The 24,272-nt window shown below is 46.7% G+C and overlaps 1 protein-coding gene across 1 annotated transcript in view; it reads left to right on the plus strand.

Moving 5' to 3' along the window:
- The window catches only part of slc49a3 (solute carrier family 49 member 3), a 96,595-nt gene that overhangs the window by 25,693 nt on the left and 46,630 nt on the right, over positions 1 to 24,272 (plus strand). The window contains exon 2 of the mRNA XM_084331756.1: positions 15,812 to 15,970. Within this exon, the coding sequence (XP_084187882.1) occupies positions 15,812 to 15,970 (159 nt within the window). The remainder of the gene's footprint in view (positions 1 to 15,811; positions 15,971 to 24,272) is intronic.

Genomic DNA, 24,272 nt, shown 5'->3' on the forward strand with positions numbered 1-24,272 from the left:
TCTCACTCACCTATTCGGTTCCATTCCATTTCGTTCTAGTCCATTCCGAGATCTGATGCGAACTCCCCCCCCCCCCTCTCCCCCCTCTAGTTTGTGTACACACTGCAGTCTTGGTTCGCTCCGGGTTCTGTTTACGGTTTGCCTTTTGAGCGTTTACGCTTGCCGTTCGAAAATGTAAACAGGAAGTGTCTTAACACGACGGCGGAGACTGGATGCTGATATAAAATGAACAAATAACCAATAAATATGAAGTTATATTTGAACCTCTGTTGTCAAGCCTTGTCAATATAACCCACCCCATTTTATCACGAATGGATGGTGTTGTAGAGTCCGCTTTTGAGCGTTTTGCAGGGTTAACGATAACGCTAAGCTAACGGCTAACGCTAGTTAGCTTAGCCTTTTACTAGTAACATTGCTGCATCGATTATATTGAATGTCATTGATCTACTGGTCGACCACGGCCGACTGGTTGGGCACCACTGGTCTAATAGAAATAAATGCATTCGAACAAGAAAGTATAGTATACAGCAATGGCTAATGCTAAGCTAACGGCTAACGCTAGTTAGCTTAGCCTGTCCAGCAGCTAACATTATTCCATCGCTCGTGGCAATTATATTACATGTCATTGATCTACTGGTCGACCACGGCCGACTGGTTGGGCACCACTGGTCTAATAGAAATAAATGCATTCAAACAAGAAACCAATGTATAGAAATAGCATGGCAAACAAAAATTGCCAGGCCTAATGCGAGCCAGAAGTGCTGTGCTTTGTAACGTGGCTTCATGTTTTCATCCACTGAGCTGTGAGGTTCCACATGCTTGTTTTTGGTTGAGGTCTGAACTCTCAAATTGCCCATAAATATCGTTTTTGTGGGTATTCTCCAGTTGTTGCTGTGTGGTTTTATCTGCCCAAAATTCAAGCAAGCATGACAGTAACGACGTTGTGTGTGTCACGCCCCCCGCTCCCACTGGCCCGCATCCGAAACCACCTAATCCAACTGGCCCAGGTTCAGCGGGGGGGGGGGGGGGGGGGGTAAAACGAATCAGCGCCGCAGGGCTCGAGACTAACAATGTCCCGTCGTCCCGGGGACGATCAAATATTGATTTGGGACGAACAGAAATCTTTTTTGGGACGCAAACGGGACGGAGAGGATTTTTTTTTTTCACAGGAAATGTCAATTAGCCGACTGTCAGTGCGCGCATATATATATATATGAATTATTCTACGTTAATAAAACATACCTGGTGATCAACTACAGTTTGCTGTAAACATTATGATATGTGTGTAGTGTTCTGATAACAACGGCTGCAGCGGGAGCTGGCTCATGCTGGATTTGCGAATAGCATGCAGCTGCAGAGCCGCAGAGCCAGGGGCGCTTTCAGGTCCGGTCACAGGCCCGCTCAACAGCGCCCCCCACCGCACAGTGCAATACTCCAATTCAGCCATTGGCAATTCAGCCGTTGGGTGCGGGGCGCTGTTGAGCGGGCCTGTGACCGGACCTGAAAGCGCCCCTGGCTCTGCGGCTCTGCAGTTGCATACTATTGGGATTCGTTGGGAGCAGCACAGAGTCTCGACTCGGGACTTATTTTATTTTATTTTAGCAGCAGTTATCAATATCGACCAGGAGGACAGCGCGATCTAAGGGACATGTTTCATTACTAGTCAAGTGTCATTACTTTAGTTATCAAAGGTGGAATCTCTGGACGCAATGACATTATATAGTTTAAAGCTAAACTACGTTTTTCTTTCTTATTCAGTTAGATTTGATTTGATCTTTATTTATCTCTAACATTTTCAACCATAAACACACACGTTTGTAATAACAAAAAAAACTAAAACGAAATAAAATACAAATACATTTAAATATATTTTCCTATGGAAGGAATAATCAACATGGCTCCAATTGGTTGACTATAACAGCACCGTGACCAAATATCCCTATACTAGCACCTTGTTAAACACTTTTTTTTATATATATATATATTTATTTATTTTTGATCATAATTATTCTTGTGAAATCTTTCCACCTGGGAGCCTTTTGACTAAATCAATTTATTCTCCCCCTCTCTGAATGGTGTTTCTTATGGCAATAACAACTATAGACGACAAAACCAAAGTAAAGAAACGACATTTGATTTTTGGGACGGTTACATTCACTTTGGGACGGTTAAAATTGTATTTCGGTTCTGGGGCGGTTCTGGGACGGTGGTGAAACAAGTTAGTCTGGAGCCCTGCAGCGCCGGTTCGATCCCAAAAGGGGTGTGCCCGTCTGAGTGAGAACACTCCCCCCTGTGCCCCGGGGCGGTGATTCGATCCCAATAGCTGAGTGAGAAAGGCCCCTAAATGTGCAGACCTAGTATGCAATGCTTCCCTCAACGTATGCAGCGCACAGTGCTGACATTTTGTGTTCATCAGCTGACAAGCCCCGCTTCAACTTGGACGCATAAATTAGATTTTCCTGAATGTCGACAAAAGAGAGAATTGTATTGGGAGCGGGGGGGGGGGGCTTTGTTGTCTCCTGGAGTTTAGAGAACAGTGTACTTCCATTTGATTTGTTACGCCTCTCTTTTAGCATGTTTCCCTTGAATATGTTCTATCGCACATGCAGATATTCAGTAACTTGAGCCCCTGCCCTTTTGCCCCCAAGTGCCCCTCAAGACGGAAATGTATACTACTAGAAAGTACCCTGCATGCCCCCCCCCCCCCCCCCCTTGAGCCCCTGCCCCCCAAATTGTCTGTGCACGCCCCTGCAGATATTCAAGTTTATTCAAGTACAGGACCTCATGAAAACCCGGGTTAATCTTTATAGAAGGGAGCTTGCGGGGGTCAGGTTCACTGGTGTTGGGCCGGTTATTGAATCCCTGCTGCCGTCAGGGAGCTGCTACCAGGGCAGGAGCCGGGGCTGCTATCAGAGTTTTAACCAGGATGCTCATCTCAGCTCAACCCATGAGGGAATTTCCTGAAGAGGATAACCTTCGGTAGTGTGGTAGTGAAAAGGGTTAACTCTATTTATAACTGGACGTAGAAATGTTCAGTTAAGATGTCAAATGTGTTTTAAAAGAAAAACGTTATGACTGCAGTAAGCGTGTAGCCTTCTGTGTCGGCTGATGATGCTCCCCATGTGGTCTTAACCTTTAACCCAGAGATCATATCCATCTTGTTCAAAAACTCCTTATTCAACTACAGATACTGTATCCATTTAGGAAGGAAGGAACGCCTTTATTTGCCCAACTGCATTTACTCTTATTGTACCAGGAATGTATTCTCTTGCATTTAACCCATCCTAACTATTTAGGAGCAGTGGACAACCACAGTTGGGGACCAACTCCAGTTGCTCAAGGGCAATGGCAAGAATAGGAACCGGAGTACACAGGAAGAGGAAACCCTTCTTGCTATGAGGCAACAATGCTCAAGTTTCAAGTTTTGTCACATATAAGGTGCATGTAGGCCTACATTACAGTGATACAAAATATCCAATATACAAAACTAAAGTACAAAATGCAAAGAATGAGATAGAGATGTAGTGCAAATCTTTTAGTAATAAATTGATCAAATAGATAAAATATGGTGTAGTGTTAAAAAGTATTTTCATCACTGCAACTCCATAATAACTAAGGCTTACATAAAAAGAAAATGGTATCTGGCTGCATTTATATATCTCTTTTATCCAAAGCGCTTTACAATTTCTTCCTCACATTTTACCCATTCACTCACACATTCACACACCGACGGCAGAGGCAACCATGCAAGGTGCCAACCTGCTCATCGGGAGCAATTAGGGGTTCTGTATCGTTAGTGGCTTAGCTTGGCATCGCTACTGCACTATCTCGCGTACGTGCACGCGTACTGAATAAACCACAAATGTACCTCTAATACCAGTATTAGTCTGACCACACCCCTCATCAGCTTACCTTCATAAGCAGGTGTGTGGTCACCTGCTCTCCTCCTTCTCGCTTTCACCACAAGGAAGAGGTGCCTCGGTAGATCCCCACACTTGACACCATGATGGAAGAAATTGGATTAGGAACAGCTTGGGAAACAAGGATACGTTGACATCATATCTTTATTTTCTCTCTCACTATTTTCGAGAAAATACGGCGATATTGTCTTCGTACTGGAGTGTCTAGAAGATGATGATCATTCTACAAACCCTCCACCGGTTTTCGTATTGGGAGCACGCCGCTGCATGCTTCTCAACTGCAGTTCCTTGCTGTGTTTGTTGGGGTGAAACCTGTCAGGCCACAGCTGAACTGTCGGACATGCCGCTGTTGTGAGGAGCGGTGCGTTCCAGGTTGGGTGAGTAGTGTTTGCTGGCGGGCTCCACTTGTCTGTTAGTGCTATGGGGGCTACTTGACAAAGTTTATGGAAACCGGCCCCAGGCTAGGGTCCTTTGTTTAGCCGTCTAGGCGACAGAAGGCCTTGGTCTGGCGACCATTATAGTTTTAACTAGTGGGCCGCGACCATTGACACTGGTGATCCCTGTGTGTTCTGGACGAGTGGATTCTCTCTGTCACCGTGTTAAGACCCCATCTTTCATATCCAAATGAGAGTATTCCTTCACGAGGGGATATGTGCATGTAATGTGCGATAGCGGCAGATTCATGTTCAAAGTCAGCTATACAGGCCAGTTGGTACTGTGCTGATTCCGCCGGACGTGGTACTGTCACCGTTGTGAAGCGGTGTTGACGTCTTGTTTTCTCTTTTCTCTTAAAAAATGAGGAGGGTTCAGAACGGCGGCCTGTCTGGGTGAGTGTTATGTCATTGTTTACATGTTCATAGCTTACGGTTAGCCGGTCGGTGGCCTGGCGCGGGGTAGCTTGGCTTCTCGCGCGCCGCCGGGAGCTCGCTCCTGATCGCGTGCGTCGTAGATCGGCGTCTCGCGAGCGGAAGCAATAGCACCCGAACGGTTGGAGCAGCCGTTAGCTTGATGCTATTCTGTTGAACGTGCTTTGATTTTAACATGTTTTACACTCTTGACCACGACGTCATCCTTGACAGGGGATGTTCGTCGACCCTGCCTGAGCCTAGACGGGGATTGCGTCAACAAAGAGGACTGTAGCGACTGGTGGAGCGGCGACGCTGCCCGGATCGAACAACACGGGACGGCTGTGTTCTACGGTGGCTTGTGACTGCACTTCGCTGATCTGCGTTCCGGGCAGGTACGGGGTTGGCCAGACCTCATAACACGTCTTCTGGTTTTACCTTGCTAAATGTATTGTGAATAACGGTGTTTTTTCCCAAAACGTGTGTTGTTGCAATGCATTTGAGATACGTTGCGGGTTGTGTGTGAGCTGTTTTTGTCACTGGCAGTTAGCTTCTCCGTGCAGATCGTGATGTATTGATCTGGTTGTTGTGTGAGAAACATCATGGTGTTTATGTGTACCGTGTACTCACTACTAAGGCAACTAACCTATGAAGCTATGCTTGGTGACGAGTGAGTAAAAGAATGTTCTTTCTCAGACTGTAATGACAATGAACAGTGAGTTCACACATTAACAGGTTTTCCTGTTTTAACTGGCCGTATTGAGGGTAAAATAGGAGGATTGTGTTTCCCCCCCCGGTTCCCTGGGGACTTTATCACCTCCTATCAGACATGTTGTGCATTAATTGTGTCTTTTGTGTGGTAGGGATACGATGTAACTCTCAGCTTGATTGCTGAGGTTGTGCTAAATCTGCTGGAGAAACTTATTTCCTAAAGGGAAATTGGTTTGGTTGCTGTCATGTGTGCTTAGCAAGGCCTGTGGTCGATACTAATCAAGAATGATGTATTCTCTCATTGTGAAAAAAACGGCGTTCCTCTGTTGAGTGTTTTTGCCATTTTTTGTAGGTGATGATGGGTTGTGTGTGTCATGTGACCTGCAACTGGGTTGTACTGGCCACAGAAGCACATGTGTATGTTGGACCGGGGTTCTTAGAGCCCTCTCTATTCTGTGTTTTTCCTTAGTAAAAATCAGATAGCAGGTTAGCTCGTGCGCTGTGTGGAGCTGTGAAACGCTTCATAGAGCTGACTATGACTGTGTCATATTCTCTTTTTGTCGTTACGTCGTATCATGGGTGTGGGGTCGTAAAGGGGTGAACTGGTAACCTTTCCTCTCCCCATTGTTCTGTCGGTCAGGGGTACACCCCCTGTCCTTCAAGGTTCCCGTCACGTGGCGGTTCGGCACGTTACGGGGGGGGGGGGGGGGGGGGGGGGGAGGGAGTTCCTGGTCCCACGGCCTGGTATATTGGGCGTGTGCACCGCAGGAATTCCCCCGCCATAGAGTACGTCACCGTGCGCGTCTCTGTTGGTAGGACTTCCGTGTGCTGTTCAGGTCCATGTGATGGATCTGTTTTCAGGGGGGGTGGTCAGGGCTCCTCCTCACCAAGCGCCTACTCAGGCCTTCTGTGAGTTCGGACTCCTTCTTCCATGTGAGGAAGCCTCCATCAGAGTACAGAGCCTTCCTCCTCAGATTGTCAAAGTGAGTGGACCCTCTAGAAGGGTCCTTTTCTATTGTATGTATATTCGATTCAATTCGTTTATTGAGTGTGTATGGGTTCGGTGCCTCTTCCCCGGAGGCCCTAAAACCAGTTTTTTACATGGCTCAAGGTGCAATATATTCTTTTCAATCTGTACAGCTCGCGTGGGAAGTCTCTCTGGGGATCCCCGTCTCTTTCCTATGGGAGGGTGGTGGGATGTAAAAATGTGAACATTTTTTACCCCGGCTGTGTAGACTGGGATACATACTGTTGATGCTTCCTTCTTTCTATTCCAGAAGTGTTGGAGTTAGGGAGTGTCACACCCCTCTTGTCGTTCCCCTGGGCGCCTTGGGGATTCAATGACAGGTCTAAATAGCCTGTTCATTGATGGGGGTGTGTCCCGACGCACGTATAGTGCTAGCTCGCTGTAAACAGGCGATTGACTGGCACGCCTTAGTTGCTTGTGGTTGAAACAGCGTTTTTATAAAGCAACTGAGATGGGGGTTTTTCCTCTTCCGGCGACCACATCCCATGACCTGGGTGGGTTGTCGACGGATTCTCGTTCATGTCTGGGGGATGATGACGGGATGGATCTGAACATATGTAGTGGGGTCTCACGCCCTTGGGGTGGGCCACCAGGCGCGGTTCGTCCCGACGTCTGGGTGGCGCCTTCTTTTCATGTTAAGATCAACACGCATATCTGCCCTTCTCCTGGAGTAGGCATGTCGGCGTGGTTAGGGCACGGGACTGGTTCTGGTCACGCTGGTCCAGATCAGTTGAACCCGTTGTCCGCCGGGGATGCAGATCTGCTGTTCTGGTACCCTGAGGGACTTGGGCTTTTTTCAGGGGGAAAAATGCCAGGTCGGTCTGGGTGTCACAGGGTTAAGCGCTATGGAGACCCTGGTTGGGTATGTTTTTACTCAGCACTGTCGTCATGGCTTACAGCCATGCCATTCTGTACGCGCTCGATCTCGTCGGATCTCGGCCGCTACACAGGTTGGTCCTGGTTAGTACTTGGTTGGGAGACCGCCGGGGAATACCAGGTACGGTGTGCTTAGGGGCTGGTTCTCCATTATTTTTCGCTCCTCTCTCACGCATGGCGAAGAGGGGCCTGTGGGGGTGGTTTTTTGACCTCCTCTGGTGACCCTGTGCTTCCCGTACCGCCAGGCCCGGTCCGAAGTGATGTTTGCGACCCGTAGGCCTGGGTTAACCCTTTTTGGAAACTGAAACACTTGTACTGCGGTATAGCCGGTGTATACCCGCAGGTGTGTTTTGGAGTTTTTTCTTGAGGGGTTATAGGAACAACCACCGCATTGGGTAACACCGAGGTGGTTGATTCCCTGGTGTGTTGGAGCAGTGTCAACTCCCGGGTTCACCGTTTGAGGGTGCCCCTGCACGTTCATGACGTCTGCCAATCGTGTCAGCCTTCTCTGCCTCGACCCCTCTGGGTGGGGGTTGTTAAATGGAGGCTTGGTCATGCAACACCGCCAGCTTACGCTCCTTCCGCCGGGGCGGCTGTGTTCAGCTGTCCCCTCTGGCGCCTGTCTCGTCCGCAGTCTCCAGGCTAGGGTTAACAGCCTGTTGCCTGGTTTTTCCCCGGTGCGCTGCCTGCTTCCGTTGGTTAACCTTTTTTGTGTGCTTACGGCCATGCTGACTGCCTATTCTGCAGGGTCAGTGTGCCAGGCGGTGTACTATTGGGGGGACGGGGCCCGCTCGGCTTACGGCCATACCGACCTGAACACGCCCGGTCTCGTCCGATCTCGGAAGCTGGGCAGGTTCTGGCCTGGTTGGTTCCGCCTGGGAATACCAGGTGCAGTAACTGAGGGGCCTTTGTCCGAATACGCTGGCGATGTGGGGGGCGGGGCACTACGTGCCCACCTGGTGGGGTCTTGATGCTGGCATCATGGACTTCTCCGGGCCCCCATTCCAGGGAGTCCAGTCCTTTTGGTGGGTCTGGGTCTTCCTTCGTGCTCCGCTGCTACGGCCTTGCCACGGGGTTGGGTTTGCCCTTGACCCCGTGATTCTGGGGGCAGTAACGAGGTTGTTCCTCCGTTCGTTCCCGGGTGGCATGCGGGTTGTGCGTGTGTGTAGTCGTGGGGTCAAGCCACGGTCTGCTCACCCTGTGCGTTGAGTTGCTTGAGTGCCTCTTCGCACGGTCGGGTCCGTCGCCCTCCCGTGACGTCCCTAATAGGGGGGCTACCCTCCATTAGGGGGGGTCGGGGGGGCTCGGCCCTCCCTGTTCTGATGGTTGGGGGGCTGTCAGCGGGGTGTATTTGTCAGCCAAGTGGCTCCGCTTGGCCTCCCTTGTGCAGTAGCGATGCCAAGCTAAGCCACTAACGATACAGAACGTTAGGTTATGACTATAACCAAGTTCTGTTAGTTAGGGGCGATGCTTGGCATCGGACGCCGCTGCAGCCCTTGTCCTCACCTTGTGGTGAAAGCTTGGGAAGGAGGAGAGCAGGTGACCACACACCTGCTTATGAAGGTAAGCTGATGAGGGGTGTGGTCAGACTAATACTGGTATTAGAGGTACATTTGTGGTTTATTCAGTACGCGTGCACGTACGCGAGATAGTGCAGTAGCGATGCCAAGCATCGCCCCTAACTAACAGAACTTGGTTATAGTCATAACCTAACGTTAAGTGTCTTGCTCAAGGACACTTCGACACAATGCCCGGGAGTAGCAGGAATCGATCCGGGAACCTCCGGATTACCAGACGACTGCTCTACCTATGATGACGTACACTAATGTTTTACCTTCAGAGTCAGTGTTGTAGGATAATCTTGGCACTGACACATTACTATTAGGCATGCGTCAATGATACTGGAGAACTGGGGATTAGGGTATTGATTAGGATTAGGATATTGGTTTCAGAGAACTTCCCCGAAGCAAAACCCGATACCGAGATCCAAGCGTAACATGTCAGATGTTGAGGCAAAGCCACTTGATTGTCTTCATGTTCGATACGGCACGGTGTTGTAGTGGTTAACACTGTCGCCTCACAACTAGAAGGTCCTTCGTTCGATTCCCGCTTGGGGACCAGGTTGCCATGTTGCCAGTTACCCAAGTGGGGTATTTCCCGGGCCTTTCTGTGTGGAGTTTGCATGTTCTTCCCATGCTCCCCTCCCGATAACGCTGTTGCGTCCCTGACAAAGACGGACAGGAGCACTTGGATTGGTCCCCGGGCGTGGCGCACGCTGCAGCCCTTGTCTGCTCCCGGCTGCCCTTGGGGGGAAGGACGTAGGGCTGGGCGATATGGCCAAAAATGATATCACGATATCAATATCAATAACGATATCATATCACACATATCTATAATTATCTATGTTGTTCTAAGTATATATATATTTTTTTTAAAACAACAGATGTATGTTTATTTTGCAGCAATTCTTTGTCGTTGCCACCATCTTTAGTGTTACAGCCCCTCACACTCCAGTTCTCAGGCTGCAGCTGGTTTGAAAACGAAAGTAAACAGGCTTCTCTGCTGGGTGTGGCTCCAGGGGAGTTGAATAGTTCTGGCTCTGCTAGTTTCTTTTCTATCTTTTGGTGCTTTTTTGGTGGACAAACCACCACACATGTGCACCGTGACTCGCAACTGGAGACTAGCTCTGCTAGCACACATAGCCAGACAGTTTTTTTTATTTTTTTATCCACTTTTTCCCCTTCTTTTTCTGTTTTTCTCCCATCCCAATTTAGTCATGCCAATTCCCCCCTTCCCTGTCTTGATCGTTGCTCGCATGTGCCCCCCACTGGTCGGTCATAGGGAGGGTTGAAGAATCTATCGCATGTCCCCTCCGATACATGCAGAGTCAGCCAGGCACTTCTTTTCACCTGCAAGCGCGGACTCTCATTGGCGAGGTGTAACGTGTGGGAGGCTCACACTACCCTCGACATCTCCTGTCCTTGCTGTGCAGGCGCCCTGACCGACCTGTAGGAGTCGCTGTTTACAGCGACCAGATCACCACCCATCGACTCCCCTCCCGCTGACTCTGCCAATTGAGTCAGCATGACGGCCGGCCCAAGCCGGAGGCAACGCTGACAGCCGGATTCGATACCGGTTAATCACACACCGGTGACGAGCGCTTAGACCACTGTGCCACCCAGCCGCCCGTGTACAGACAGTTTCAAACTGTATTTTAAATTAGAAAGCAAACAAAATAAAATAAAGAGAAAAATAAATCTATTTGGTCAGTATTGTCATTTGGACAAGCAAAGCCATTACTTTAAGTTGCAGGCAAGAAAGACAAGTCTGTCCACTGTCTCTGGTTTTAACACTTTCCGTGCCACGGGTCCGGTGCCCCGGAACCCTGTTGCGTGCCACCACCCACTTCAATGATAGAGCTCTCATATTTGTGAACGCATAAACTATATCTTCTAATTATGGCTATGTGTATAATATGGCCGTCGCTTATCAATGACTTGTTTGCAGTCAACATTGTCGAAACTGATTGTTTTTTAATCAGTTCATTTCCGTTTTATACCATTTTGAAAAACGCTCGTTTTATGAAAGTTCCAGAACATTTCAGAAGATTCTGTGATAAACGCCCTTTACTGGAATATACTGGAATACACAAAAAACGTTGTAATTTTTCGGCCTATTTATTAATATTTTTCAAATAAACGCTAGATTATCTATAGTATATGTGTACTTATGCACGCTATAGAAGCGGGCTAAAAAATCGATTATCCATTTCCTGATCAGCACACACACGCACACACACACATAGGGCCCACGTTGATATCTCTCTGAAAAAAGCTCTGATTATCCCAAGACTGGTAAAAATAGATTCCTTACCTCAGATCAGATGTTCTCCAAAAACATTATTCCAATTCCTGATTGCCATTCCAAATATCGATCGCGTTTATTGATCCAACGCTGGGTGGTCGAAACACCGATTCCACGCTGTTCTGATGGTCCACAATGAACCCGATCGGCTCGAGTTACATGCCTGAGAAGTAAATTATATATATTTATATAATTATTGTTATCGTTTTATCGCCCAGCCCCGACAGCACCATGGGAAGTGCAGAGAACATTGCATCAGTGACTCAGTGCATGTGTGTGTGTGTGTTCCTGTGGGTCGCCCATCGCGTGTGTGTTAAATATGCATGACAAATAAAAATGTCTTCTTCTTCTTCTACACAGAAGCTTAGTAGAATTCTCTAATGGCGAAAAATATATATTATGTCAAATCAATTTGGTCCAATGACCCCAAAACGAATAATCTATGTCACCAAAAGTAATGGATGGGATTATTCTCTATCAGACAATACTTAAACTAATGGATGGGCTCAGTATTCTCTATCAGACAATACTTAAACTAATGGATGGGATCAGTATTCTCTATCAGACAATACTTTTTTTAATCTACTTTTTCTCCCATTTTCTATTTTTCTCCCATCCCAATTTCGTATCATCCAATTCAACCCTCCCCTGTCTCGAACGCTGTTTCTTGCCTCCCACAAGCCGGCTGCAATGTGGACTAAGTCATACATAGCACGAGTCCCCTCCGATACTCGAGGTAACAGCAGTCGCATCTTTTCACCTGCACGGCGCGATCTTTCAGCATCGGGGGTCTGGGCTTTGGAGGAGCCCCGCCCCCATCGCTTCCTGATTCTACTGCGCAGGCGAACCAACCGACCTGTAGGAGTCGCTGTCCACAACGCCCGATCCCCACCCATCAGTTTCCCACCCCTAATACTGCCAATGTGTATTAGTACGGACGACCAGCTAAACTGAAAGCAATGTGGAGCGCTGGGCTCGAACAGGCGAACCCAGCGTCTCCAGTATTCGTGGTGAGCGCCTTGCCCACTGCACCACGTACATTTACATTTACATTTAGTCATTTAGCTGACGCTTTTATCCAAAGCGACTTACAAGTTCTGTACGACAAGCCATCAGGAAGAGCACAACTCTATCAGCTGAGTAACAATGTTCATCAAAGTGTTGAGTGCTACAGTGTAGGTTAGTTTATTAGGACAAGTGCATGACAGTATGGTTAGTTAGGGTTAGATTTTTTTTTTTTTTTTTTAATTCAGATAATGGTTGAAGAAGTGAGTCTTTAGTCGACGGCGAAAGATTGGACGTGTTTCGGCTGTCCTAACTGGGGTGGGTAGTTCATTCCACCATTGTGGGGCAAGGACTGAGAATAGGCGACTTCTCTTTGATGACCCTCCCGGAGCTTGGATAGGAGTAGGTCTGAGGCGGCCAGAAGATGCAGAGCGTAGGGGTCTTGAGGGTGTGTAGTTAGAGACCATTGACCGGAGGTAGGCGGGAGCAGTTCCCTTTGCCGCACGGTATGCTAGGTCAAGGGCCTTGAAGCGGATTCGTGCAGCAATGGGGAGCCAGTGCAGGTCCCTAAGAAGTGGGGTGACATGGGCCGACTTCGGTAGGTTTGAGATCAGGCGGGCCGCTGCGTTCTGAATGAGTTGAAGAGGCTTAGTGGCAGTGGCCGGGAGGCCAGCGAGCAGTGCGTTGCAGTAGTCGAGGCGGGAGATGACTGTTGATTGGACGAGGAGTTGGGTGGCTTCTTTTGTCAGGAAGGGGCGTATCCTTCTGACGTTGCTCAGGAGGAATCGGCAGGTTCTGGTTGTCGCTGCGATGTGAGCAGAGAAGTTCAACTGGTCGTCGAGGACAACACCAAGGTTCTTGGCGGTCGGGGACGCGGTCACAGCTGCATTCTCGACTGTGATGGAAAGGTCGGTCAGGGGGGAGGATTTGGCCGGCAGGTGGAGCAATTCTGTTTTGCTTAGGTTCAGTTTGAGGTGGTTGGTCGTCATCCAGGCGGAGATGTCGGACAGACAGGCCGAGATCCGCTCAGAGACGTGGATATCTGAGGGAGGGAAGGAGAGGAAGAGTTGAGTATCGTCGGCATAACAGTGGTAGGAGAAGCCATGAGACGTGATAATGTTACCCAGTGATTTAGTGTAGAGGGAGAAGAGAAGGGGTCCTAAAACCGAGCCCTGGGGGACACCCGTCCGCAGGGGGCGGGTGGCCGACAGGGTCCCTCTCCATGACACTTGGTAGGAGCGGTCATTGAGGTATGATGACAACCATGTCAGCGCAGAGCCAGCCACTCCCATTCCTGCGAGGGCCGCGAGGAGGATCTGGTGGTTGACTGTGTCGAAGGCTGCAGATAGATCTAGGAGAATCGTAGCCGCCCTCTATCAGACAATACTTAAACTAATGGATGGGATCAGTATTCTCTATCAGACAATACTTAAACTAATGGATGGGATCAGTATTCTCTATCAATACTTCAAGTCCAGAAATTGTATTGGTTGTGAAAAGGTGGTATTGGTGCATCTCTTATTGACCTACTGTATCTCATGCCCTGCCCTCTTTTCTTGATCCTCCAATCACACCTGCTGCTTTCCTTGGACAAACGTGACTCCTATGCAATCATATATACTGTATTAATTATATCATTTACACACGCCATACTGTATTATCTTCATTTTTCTAGCCGCTCTCTAATAAAAAGCATTCCGCACTGCCCCAGTTTGGCTGAACGGCGTGTTGCATGTCCTATGGTGGCCTGTGAGGTGACCGGCTGGCTGCAGGAATGTACGGCTGGGTCATGTGAGAGCAGACCGGTCTGGTGGGACTCCTAATGAAACCTTGCCCGAGGGGACCATTAACCCTTTCCCTACCACACTACCAAAGGGTTAACCCTTTAACCGTCTGTAGTGTAGGGTTAACCTGCTGTATTGTGGTAGTGAAAGGGCTAATCGAGAGTGTAGAAACAATCACAAAATAACTCCACACAAGTGTTGTTTATAATGAGAGATCCATCAGTTGGATGTCCACACAAACAAATAACACCAGTTTAATTTGACACATATTCAAAACATCACGAATCACCTGAATAATTGAGTACCTCAGATGAAGAACCATATAACTCAAAACTTTATTATCTAAAGAAGGTAAGTTAGAGTGTTGTGTCCATTCATATGTAAAAGGCAGTAGAGGCTGAGTACTTTATTATCTAAAGATGGTAAGTTAGAGTGTTGTGTCCATTCATATGTAAAAGATATTTCAGCTCTAGAAACAACAAATCTTAATTTGGCAATGTTTCTGAGCTGATAAAAACATGACCGTGTGAGCTGGTTGACATGGCTGTTAAAAGACAGAGTCATCAAAAATTACACCTAAGTTCCTCACATGAGGTTTGACACACTGACCTAAAGGTCCAATGGAATTTTTTATAATGGGGATGATGTGGTCGGGAGCAATAATGAGGGCTTCTGTCTTACTTGCATTAAGCTGAAGGAAATTATCAGCCATCCAGACAGTAGAGGTTGAGTACTTTATTATCTAAAGATGGTAAGTTAGTGTTCATTCATAGTTAAAGACAGTAGAGATTGAGTACTTTATTAAATAAAGATGGTCAGTTTAGTGTTGTGTCCATTCATTGATTGATTGATTGATAACTTTATTAGCAGATTGCAGTACGGCTCAATACAAACAACTGCTAAGAGGATGCAGACCAGAAAAATACTTTCGTCTTGTTTACATAAGGGTCCTCCATTTTCAATTAATCAAGTTAAAGTCATAGTTAAAGACAGTAGAGGTAGAGTAGTTTATTATCTAAAGATGGTAAGTTAGAGTGATGTGTTCATTCATAGTTAAAAACAGTAGAGGTTGAGTACTTGTGGTGTGTATCATATTCACACTACAAGTGATTTGGATTTCTTAAGGTTCAATGCAGTTCTTCAGTGCAAGAGTTCAATAGACGCTGTTCACAGAATGTTTAAAATGCCAATTTTTCTTCTTTGTGTGTGTGTGTAATGGTGTATATCGCCCTCCATCTCCCACCCCATGGTTATTCGAGGTTGTTACCATTTACTTGCTGTGGCACTTTAATATACAAAACCTTTTTAGGTGCTTTGAAGGACCACCTCTATAACCACTGTGCTGTGTGAGTTGGTTTGTTTGGTATGCATGCTAATGCACACTTCACCATTGTAGGCTATAACTGCTAAGGATCAGTTGTCCACCTCAGCACCTACTGCATGTCTGATCATCCTGGTCGGGGGAGGGATCTCTCTTTGAATGGCCCACCTGGGGTTTATTTTTCCTGTGCCCGTGAAGCCCTGTGAAGTCCTTTGAGACATAAGGGAACTGTGAGGATCGGCTGTACGAGTACACTTGACCTGACGTGTGAGTGTGCTTTCATTCGATCGATCGCTTCTTCGGTCCTAGAGTTGGCCAAGCTGCAGCACTGGAATCATCCTCCCCACACGCTACACACTCCAAGCGCTTAGTGCTCTTGAGTAGTGGCCATTGTGAGGAATGCCTGTTTGTGTTTTCTGCTCCTGTCCTTCTAACCCTACGTGTTATTTGTCCCCCAGCTATGGCTGTCCTTCGCCCCGGTAGCCGACCAGTCTGCCCGGTTCCTGGCGGCCTCTCTGGACCAGATCAACTGGCTGTCCATGGTCTACATGGTGGTGGCCATACCGTTCAGCCTGCTCACCACCTGGATGCTGGACCGCCTGGGGCTGAGGATCACGGTATGGAGAGAGAGAGAGAGAGAGAGAGAGAGAGAGAGAGAGAGAGAGAGAGAGAGAGAGAGAGAGAGAGAGAGAGAGAGAGAGAGAGAGAGAGAGAGAGAGAGAGAGAGAGAGAGAGAGAGAGAGAGAGAGAGAGAGAGAGAGAGAGAGAGAGAAAAAAGAGCATTTCAATTCTATAATCACCTAAAAGAAAGTGACCCAGACACACTCCATAACAAAACCAGACAGAAACCACACTGGACTAAACCAAATTATGAGAAAACAAAAAGAAAACGATCTGACACATTAGAAAGAATCAACCCAAAACCAGAGCAAATTGGAATGCTATTTGGCCTTAAACAGGGACTACACAGTGGAAGAATACCTGAGCACTGTGCCTGATCCAAAACTAAGCATCACACTAGACGGCGGTATCGAGCACCCTTTCTAACATTGTATCCTGGGCTGTGGGATGGCCAAGGGTTTTTCCTTGTCGGGCAAGACAAACGGTTCTGCCGGGTTACATTGAAGCCCGTCAAATATGCCCGATCCATATGTTATGCTGGATTATACCGTCGAGCAAATGGACATTGGATATACCAGATGGCGATCAAACAATTGGAATATTCTTTTTGGATTACTCCCGGCCACAGGTAAGGGCGATTTGACGTCAATTTGAGCTTGATCCTGAAATGCTTTCATACCGATCGGGCTGATAACCGTCTTTAGTGTTACTGACAATCAAATAATTAGAACAACCCCCCCCTTTCATGCATTCATGATGGAACATAATAGCTATGATCTAGATTTGATTTCGGGACAATAGCGGGTTCAGGCAAGAAACGGCAACGCCATCCCAATTTCTTATCATCCAATTCAACCCTCCCCTGTCACGAACGCTGTTTCTTGCCTCCCACAAGCCGGCTGCAATGTGGACTAAGTCATACATAGCACAAGTCCCCTCCGGTACTTGAGGTAACAGCAGTCGCATCTTTTCACCTGCGCAGCTCGATCTCTCAGTGGCGAGGAGTAACGCGTGGGAGGCTGCCCCCGACACTTCCTGATTCTACTGCGCAGGCGCACCAACCGACCTGTAGGAGTCGCTGTCCACAACGCCCGATCCCCACCCATCAGTTTCCCACCCCCTAATACGGCCAATGTGTATTAGTACGGACGACCAGCTAAACTGAAAGCAAATGTGGAGCGCTGGGCTCGAACAGGCAAGCCCAGCGTCTCCAGATTTCGTGGCGAGCGCCTTGCCCACTACGCCACGTAGCCGCCCTGTATACTGCCATAACTAAGCATTTCATGAATTACCCTAGACCGCTCTAAAACCATACTTATATTCACCACGGTATAACACGGGAACGTATGGATGGAAAAATTATCTCTTTTTTGCATCTTGACCGGAAGAAACTCAATGTCAAATGACTATAGTATTGTATCTGTGGCTATAATATAGAATATATATTTAGCTCTACAAACAAGGTGACTAACCCCCATCATTTGCAGCGTGGTAGTAGCTACCACAGGATAAGGCTAATCCCCGGCGGTCAATGAGTTAACAACCTGCCCACTATACCGAGACATCAGAGACATATACTTCCCACAAATTGCAAACACCCAAAGAGACTTTGAAAACATGGCAAATAACTCAAAACTCCCATACCTACTGGGAGAAATACAACAATGTGCAAACACAGCAGCAAGATTTGTGAGCTGCTGTGACAAGAAAAAGACATCCAATGGAATACAACCACACAAAAAAACTCCTTCTGTACTGTTCTGATTTCTCTGTTTGATTGTTTTGTTTTGTTTGGCTTTGGCAATGTAAACGTATGTTTCCCATGTCAATATCAATCCCATTTTAATTGAATTGAATAGAGAGAGAGAGAGAGAGAGAGAGAGAGAGAGAGAGAGAGAGAGAGAGAGAGAGAGAGAGAGAGAGAGAGAGAGAGAGAGAGAGAGAGAGAGAGAGAGAGAGAGAGAGAGAGAGACTGAAGATTTAATTAAACCAGTGCACGGCACTCATGTTATTGTGGTCGTTTTTGTTCTCTCTCTATCTCGCTCTCTCTGGCTCTCTCTCTTCTGCGCTCTTCCTCTTGTTCTCTCTCTCGCTCTCTCTCTCTTGCTCTCTCCCTTTTGCTCCCTCTCTTGCTCTCTCTCACCTCTCTCCCTATCCCCCTCTCTCTCTTGACTATGACTATGCGTGCACCTCATGGTACCAAAGCACCTCAAAGGCGCTTAAAACAAAATTACAAACATCACAAAACAAACTGGTCAGACTACTACTTGACCTGAACCCCAGAACCCACCTCACCCCTGCCCACTTTGCCAACCTAGGATGGCTTAGAGTAGACGACAGAGTACAGCAACTTGCAATGGGCCTGGTCTACAAGATACACTATACGACCGGGGTGCCCATGTACATGTCAAAATACTTCCCAAAGGTCAGTGAATACCACAACCACTACACCAGAGGAAGCTCAACAAATCATGTTAAACCCAGATTCGGCTCAAACAAGGGACTAAACACGTTTCGCAATTATGCCACAACAATGTGGAACGCCCTACCCAAAGCTGTAAAGGAATGTGAATCCCTGCCCACATTCAAAACCGCTCTTAAAGAGCACCTACGGGAGGCTGCAATTCGAAACTGGCCACCGTAAATGCCCAAAACCCCCACCACCTCCTAATAGACAGTCTCCTCACCACCGCATGTATATATTCCCTCCCCGCCGTATGTATATTTCCCTCCCACCCACCCACCCCCTCCTAATGTACAGTCCCCTCCCCATCATATGTATATACTCTGTCAGGATCTAGGGGTAACAGTACTGTATATTTGAATACCGTTATGTCACAAATGTATCAGTACTAAATACCTATATGTCCCTATGCCATAAATGTCATGTATGTTGTGTATGTCATAAATGTCTATATGAATTGAAAATGGGGGACCCTGATGGAAACAAGACAAACGTCTTTCTCAGGTCTGCATCCCCTTAACAATTGTGTGTATTGAGCCGTACTGTATTGTACCCATTCTGCAATCTGTTAAATAAAGTTTTCATTCATTCATTCATTCATTCATTCATTCATTCATTCATTCATTCATTCATTCATTCTTGCTCTTTCTCCCCCCCTCTCTCTCGCTCTCTCTTGCTCTTTCTCCCTCTCTCTCTAGCTCTCTCTTGCTCAGTGGTGCAGTCGTAATATGGGAACTGCCCAAACGCCACGTGCACACGCGTGCACGCGCATACATGTTCCCTCGGTTGCGCACAGAACAGATGATTATTATGCATAAATGTTTTAAATGTAATTGTAGTTACAATTTCTTTAATTAAATTAACTTAAACTAGAAAAGTAAATACAAACTAAATTAACAATGTAACTTAGAGTTAGTTTACAGAAGGACAGTTTCCTTCAGAGACTGAAGCACAATGTCTCATCCTTCCAGTCGGGACCACAGATCAAGCAACCCCCCACCAGCTCTTCTCGTTGTTATGCTATCGGTATCCTATTATTATGCAAAGTCTAGGTGATAAGTGACGGCCGGCGCGACGAGTCCAGTGACAATTGTGAACGCATTTTTGTGTGCGCGCGTACTTCTGCCTCAGTGATCTACTACAACGGCGTGTAACCGCGTGTGTGCACGACTGCATCGCTGCTCTTGCTCTCTCTCTCTCTCTCTCTCTCTCTCTCTCTCTCTCTCTCTTTCTTCCATCCATCACTCCCCGTTCCTTTTCTCCCTCAATACGCTTACATCTGAACTCAGATCAGCAAGTTTCTCATGACACATAGTAGCAGTGTGTCAGTGGAAATGAGGAAATTAAAAGTAATAGAAAGAGCCGTACTGCTTGATTATTTGTTATTTAAAGGGGAACTATTTTACTATTTCTTTCACTATTTGGGCACTTTTACACAATCTCTGTGAGTCTATGGAACACCTCTGTAATTTTTTCTTTTATTTTATTCATTGTTTTGTATTTCTAATGAAGTCCTCAAAAACAGCATTTTTCTACCTCAAGATCTTAAACCGTTTTGAGCCTGGGCTCCAACCACAATGAGTCTCAACATGCAGCTGAGTCTATCTGACATCACAAATCAGCACATTTTCAGATGACTCAGTTCAGTGAGGGTGAATATTGTGAGAGGAGAATTGGAAGAATGCGCCAATATGAGAATTAGAGACATAGATCATATTAATATAAGTCCATATAGCTAGGAAACAATGCTAAACACTGAAAAAGGCCATTTATAAGATAGTTCCCCTTTAAACACAATTATTCATTGACTCATTGATTGCTTTGGTAACATCATGCATTTATCGAACACACCAACATTATGGAAAATATGCTTGCCGTCTTCTCCAGAGTCAGACAAGAAGATAGATACCAATTTCCTCTCTGTGCGTTCAGTAGAAAGCTATCCGGAAGGGGTGCTCCAGTAGCACACCATGTTACCGCGCTGCGTCGCGGGACTCCGTGCTGCGTCACGGATCTGGTTGACTCCGAGTTCGATTCCCGGACTCGCCGTCATTTGCCGAATGTCTCCCCCTGCTCTCTCTCCCGTTTCACCCTACAACTGTCGGTCATGCTTGACCAGAAAAGCGATAAACGCTAAAAAAAAAAAAAGTTTAAAAAAAAAGAAAGCTATCCGGCTGCAAGCTAGCCTAGCTTAGCACAAATGAATGGAAGCCAGATACAGACCACTAGCCTAGCTGCTTCAAACTCTGGGATAGGTGTTTTTGGCCAACAGCTAGGCTAGCTGGTCCGTATCCGCTAGCTGGTATCCATCTTCTTGTCAGACGGCATGACGGTGCATGTGTTTCTTAAAGATTAATACAAAATAAATAATAATAACTTTAAATAGTTCTGTGTGGAGTTTGCATGTTCTCCCCGTGCTCGCAAGGGTTTCCCCCCCGATAAGATAAACCCAATGGAAAAACATGCACACAACAGATCGCTGTCGCGTTCTTGACGAAGACGGGCAGGAGCACTTGGATTGGTCCCCGGGCGCGGTACCTCGCCGATGCCCTGTCTGCTCCCGGCTGCCCTTGGGGGGAAGGACGACGGGATGGGTTAAGCACAGAGCTCAATCGCGTCGGCGACTGAGAAAAAAGACAATGCATGTGTGTGTGTGTGTGTATTCCAGTGTGTGTGTGCCGCTCCCATTGCATGTCCCAGTTCGTTGCATGCCGAATAAAGACCTCTAAAGAGGTCCTGCATTATTATTATTATTAATAGTATTCAACTGAAAAACAAAAACATGACCTGACTGAAAGTCTTGACCTGGCTAAAAGTTGATTATCTTGTTTTCATAATCGTAATTGAAAATAAAATGTTATTTAATTTCCCAGCCCTAGAAGGTCTAGGTTTGGCTGTGTACTGGCTATGTACACATTTTTGGTTACCGTGACAGCAAATGACCAGTTTCCAGAAGTTCTGTTCTGTTCTGGTCTATTCTAAATCTATTCTATTCTATGATTCTTGTTGACAGAGAGAGAAGCCTACTATATAATCACCAAGTGAAGTTAAGCTCTATTTGCTGCTAAAGGGAATTTGAGTGAGAAGGAAAACATGTAAAACATCTACAGACACCCATGTTTCTATACAGGGCCGGTTCTAGCTTTTTGGGGGCCCTATGCGAAATGTTTGGGGGCCCTTATTTTGGGATTCCAAACCCTTTAACACTTTCAGCGCCGGGCAGGGGTGCAGTCGTAATATCGGAACTGCCTGGACGCCACGTGCACGCGCGCTCACGCGCATACATGTTCCCTCGCGTGTGCACAGACCAGCTCAAGCAAACCCCCCACAGGGCTTGTATTTTGGTCTTGCACTTCTCTTTCTTTGTTATGCTATGCAAATACTAGGTGATAAGTGCCGGGTACTTGGCGCACGGCGCAACAGTAGAGTGAAAGTTGTGAACGCATTTTTGTGCGCGCACTTCTGCTCAGCGAACTGCTAGGACGGCGTGGTACCGAGTGGTACCACCACTGCATCACTGGCGCCGGGCCCGACTATAGTCGGGTAAACTCGCCGAACGTTGAGCGCCAGGACCCCTGAAAACCCGAGTATAGTCGGGTTTTCATCGCTATTTCTTTTATTCGATATTTCCATTAATAAAAACATGCCGGCAGCCTGTGTTATCACTGGGGATGGGTCTGAGATCGCAAAAGTCCAACCGCCGCCTAGGCCTGCCGCGATAATCAATAAATCGATTAATCGGCGCGATAATTAAAATGAATGCAATGATTTTGACTGGCGCGATTAATTGCTATTTGCAATTCCGCCTTGTTTTAATGAGGCGGAACCAGTACCCCTTGTCAGTCACTCTCCCTGTGGGGGGCCGCTGACATTACTACAGAGTACAGCACGGGAGCTCCGTGGGGCACTAGCAACGCCACATAGCTTAACTACATTTCTCAATAGTGTTGCTCCTTTTAACCAAGTAGCGTTCTTTGTAGTGTAGCTATTTTTAGACCCAAGTAGTTACTCGCTACTACCCGGAGAAACTGGACTGCTAAATAAAGATTAAAGATCTAGCGTTGATGCTATTCAATGCTATCAACATTAGCTAAATAGCTAACAAACTAAATACAATGTATACTATAGCATAGCTACAACACATAATAACGTTAATACAATTACATGCATCATTGTTTACAATGAACGGGTGGGGCTAGTCACAGGTAGTTTCGAGTCGTGCCTACAGGGCTATTCTATTATATACGGCTTTGACGCTTCCTCCTCATCGTTGATTGCCTGTAGTAGCTGCATCTAACGTTAGTAGCTAACGTTAAAACTAACTGTAATGGAAATTATTAAAGGACAAACGATGAGCCGCTTACATTAATCATTCTGAGTCATTATTAATAATAATAGAAAGGTTTATTTAATAAAGACAGTTCAATGACAGCGTGGCCACGCTGCCAGACCAGTCACCCCCCCAGAGGCAGACATGTTAACCCACTAGCGTCTGACAGGGGACTGGCCTAGAGGCCTGGTCCGACATACAATTGAATACATGAAATTACGTAGAAGAAAACAAAATGGCTGGTTAGAGAAATTAATAATACGACTATGTTATGGCTAAGCCTGGAAGGAAAAACAGCTCCATCTTACAGTTCCCATGACCTTGGGTTATAGCTCTATGGCTGGTAGGAACAGCAACTTCGTTACGACTGAGAGAATGATAGAGTATCTTAAAGAGACATACACACATTAACCAGTAAATCTGGTTGGACTGAAACTCTAGCTGTATGACATGATAAAATAACAGAGACTCATAATGACATGATAATATATTCCACGACAGTTCCCTCCTCTTGAAAATTATTAATCACAATCATTTATCATTTCATAAAGATAACAAAAAATATTATCATTCAAACACAGATTATAATAACCCAGCAAAAACTATTTTTATTATCTAAAAAACAAAAGGTCCTCTGCATAGACCCCGTGTCACGTGCAAAAGAGAAGTTGTCATAACAGCAGCCATCATTAGCGTCTCTTTGCAAATGCCCAGACGGATGGTCGGAGGACTCAAGGGTACAGTGTCCAGTCCCTGGTTTTGTCAAGGCCATACTTCTCCCACCACCAAGCTGAAAAATTGAAATCACAAAAGAAAACACAGGGCAGTACCTTGCAAGATAGACTGCGCTCACGAAATATAACACTGGGTGCATTACTAGAAGACAAAAACATTCTCACAAAACTCATAGCGAAAACAGAATACACGTGACTGCATTCTCCGGGAGATAGCCAAAACAAAACAAAAACAATTTGCAGACTCCTCACAAAGAATGAAAAAAATAACTGGTTACCATTGCAATGCACAACATATTAAAAAAAATCTCCACCTGAACCAAAGAAAGTTCATTACATCATTACCTAACATCTTTTAGGACGATACTGTAATATCTGCATGTATTGTGGTTCAAACCTAAGCATTGTGGGTAAAACTTGCCTCATCCCGGAAACGGTCTCTTCTCCCTCCCCCGGTCGCTGGTCCAAGCACCCCCCTCTGCAGTCCATGTATGCCGTGGCTCGGTCCTGATGATCCTCCCCTCCGATGCAAGGAGCCTGTCCGGTGAATGGCTTAGACCTGCTGGAAACTGTCTCTAAGATCTTTATCTCAGGACCACTGATCCTATCAGACTGGAGTCAGCTGTCGGTTGATGGTCTTAGCGCCCCATCGTTCACTAGCCGATAGGCCCTCTGCCTCCTAGTTCTGGAGCAGATTGGGACAGCTTACTTTCACAGAAACCAGCTGTAGTCGGTCCCCCCCCTCAGGCCCTTGGTTGTGGCTCTGATGG

Source organism: Notolepis coatsorum (assembly GCF_963971535.1).
Source record: "Notolepis coatsorum genome assembly, chromosome: 16".
NCBI classification, from domain to species: Eukaryota; Metazoa; Chordata; class Actinopteri; order Aulopiformes; family Paralepididae; genus Notolepis; species Notolepis coatsorum.